This window comes from Hibiscus syriacus, unplaced genomic scaffold (genome assembly GCF_006381635.1).
Source record: "Hibiscus syriacus cultivar Baekdansim isolate YM2019G1 unplaced genomic scaffold, ASM638163v2 tig00111584_pilon, whole genome shotgun sequence".
Taxonomy (NCBI): domain Eukaryota; kingdom Viridiplantae; phylum Streptophyta; class Magnoliopsida; order Malvales; family Malvaceae; genus Hibiscus; species Hibiscus syriacus.
In genome coordinates, this window is record NW_024063127.1 from 799,310 (window position 1) to 801,873 (window position 2,564).

A 2,564-nucleotide genomic window follows, 5' to 3' on the forward strand; every position below is an offset into this window, starting at 1 on the left:
GTATCATACTAGAGGAAAGCATGATCAATGATGCAAGTATTGATTATGATTTAGGATTGATCTCAAATTGGTACTCTTAGGACTGATGAAAAAATATTAAGCGACAATTGATTAAGTAAAGAGAGTATAAATTGATAGGGAAAAGCACTGCATTGTTTTTAGAAGAATTGGTATTTATTATGATTCAATTGAGTTTTATTTGTGTCAGGAAGGGGAAAAAAGAAAGAAATGGCAAGGTCATATATTGAGTGCATGTGGACCGTAATTCTATTAATGGGATGACTGTGGAGGAGGAGGAGGAGAGCGAGTGTTTAATTAGGCAGTGGATAGATTTTGTGTGACTATGGATCGTAAATCCTAAGCCAATTATTAATAATTATGCATAAATATATAGTTTTAGGGTTCCCAATTCGTTGTATTACCGCGTTCTCCTTCCCTTAGATTGCTTTGTAAAAAGTTTCTCTTCTCTCTCGTTGTAAGAAATCTTCCAAGGGAGAGAGGTAAAAGAAAAATATATTACACAAATGATGCAACCAGATCTCCATGCACCGTACCCAGGCTACGCTCAGCCTAATCCATACGCACACGCCCCACCCGCCCACTACAACTATTACAATCAAGGCTACGTGGCGGTGCCACCACGGGAGCGCCGTCGCAGCGAAGTTCCTTCTGCCCTGGCCAGCGTCATTGTATGTTTGTTCTTCATGATAGCTGTATTGGTCATCATCGACATAGTGTACGTGTTGTTTTTGGGTCCAAGGTACCCTGGTTTCTACGTTGACAGTATGTCCGTCTCCAATTTCAACACCGAAACGAACCCTTTGGTCGCCAAGTGGGATACTAAAATCACTGTCGAAAACCCGAACGGAAGATACAAACTCAACTTGGATCATATGGCGGCTCTTATGTTTTACGATGACGATGACGAAGAAAACGATCACGACCATGATCTCGGTTCAACCGAGATGAAGCCCGTCGAGGTGGCAACCGAAAACAAGACCAACATTCAGCTGGTGATATCCACCGGTGAACATGGTCAAAGATGGGTGCCCAGCTGGATTGTACGAAAGATGGATGAGGATAGGAGGAAGGGGTCGGTGAAATTCGAGTTGATATTTACCGTTAAGATGACGTGGGAAAGTGTCGGGGGGAGTCTGCCTGGGAGGGATTGACGCTCATAGTTTACTGTGAAGATTTGAAGGTTAATTTTAGGGGTAATACCAAGAACGGAACTTTGGCTTCTGAGGAACCCAATGATTGCAAATTTCGTGCCATTAGGAGATGACTTCTTTCTCGCTTTTCTAAATTGGATTTTTACCCCTTTTGCTTTTTTTTTTTTTACTATAGATTTTTACCATTATCTACGTTATTATGTCCCCCAAAGAGGTGGTTTATCAATTTTTTTTTTATTTTTTTCCGTTTAATTAAAAAAATAAGTTGTCGAATTGTATATTTTCTTTTTGATTTAAATGTTTAATTCTTTTTATTAATGTAAGTATTTAATGTTTATTTAATTATTATTTAAAATAATCAACCGTTAATTATGATCGTTAAACGATTAAATATCTAATCGTTGTTTGTTATGTAATATGTAGTTTAGTTTTTTTCATATTATTTTTTAAAAATTAAAATTATTAATTTTTAAACTTTTAAAATTTCTAAACTACTCAAAATCCTTAAATCTCTTAAATATATAAACAATAAACTTCTAAATTTCATATGTTACCGTTGAATCAATCACCCTTATGTCACTAGATTCTCACTAGTCACTGGCCCCTTTTCATCGCACGTCGTCAGCCATAACAAAATAATTGCATCACCTAGTCGCTAATCTTATCGCACGAGATCACTTTTTTATCCAACCGTTGTTTGTTTATTGTCATCAATTAGACTACACTATCGTTCAAACCTCAGCTCGCCGCCTGATCTTTGATTGGTTAAAGGAATTTTGGGATTTGCGTTATTTTTAAAAATTTATAAAATAAGGTTTTTTTTTATTTTTAAAAAAACAATATTAATAAAAATTTAATGTTACGCATAAAACAACAATTGATTGATGAATGTCTTTAACCCCTGTTGATGGGATAACCTTAAAAAGATTATGAGGCATAATCCATTACATCAAGATGCAACTAAACGACCATGGGGTAAATATCTCTATGGAGAACATCTAGTATATGCGCAAGAGCAAAGTTGTTGATCGATAGGTGATCGATAGAATCGACTTTTGTGATTCCGTCTGCTACTTCGTTTGCTTTAAGATGTATGACTGCGATATATACACCCCAAGTTTTGTCGATGAAAATTGCAATTGCTCGGACAAAGTTGAAAGGGCTGTCTGCAGAATCCGTTGTTAAGAGGTTAAAAGCGTCGGCACAATCAATTTAGAGTGAAACTCTCTCAAAATCATGAACAAGTTTGAGACCTTCGAGAATACCCCATGTTTGGCTTGGTGTACCATTGTGAATCAAAGTCTTTTATTGAAGCCTAGAATAAAGTTTCTCAGATGGTCTCAAAAGTTACTGTTGGTGAAATAGAAACTACAAAATGAACCGTTAACACTG

The 2,564-nt window shown here is 36.4% G+C and overlaps 1 protein-coding gene across 1 annotated transcript; it reads left to right on the forward strand.

The window, feature by feature from the left end:
* Nucleotides 1-524: 524 nt before the first annotated feature.
* Nucleotides 525-1,172, forward strand: LOC120165568. The gene has a single exon (XM_039175058.1). It carries the CDS (start codon nucleotides 525-527, stop codon nucleotides 1,170-1,172), a length of 648 nt encoding a protein of 215 aa, XP_039030989.1.
* Nucleotides 1,173-2,564: the final 1,392 nt, after the last annotated feature.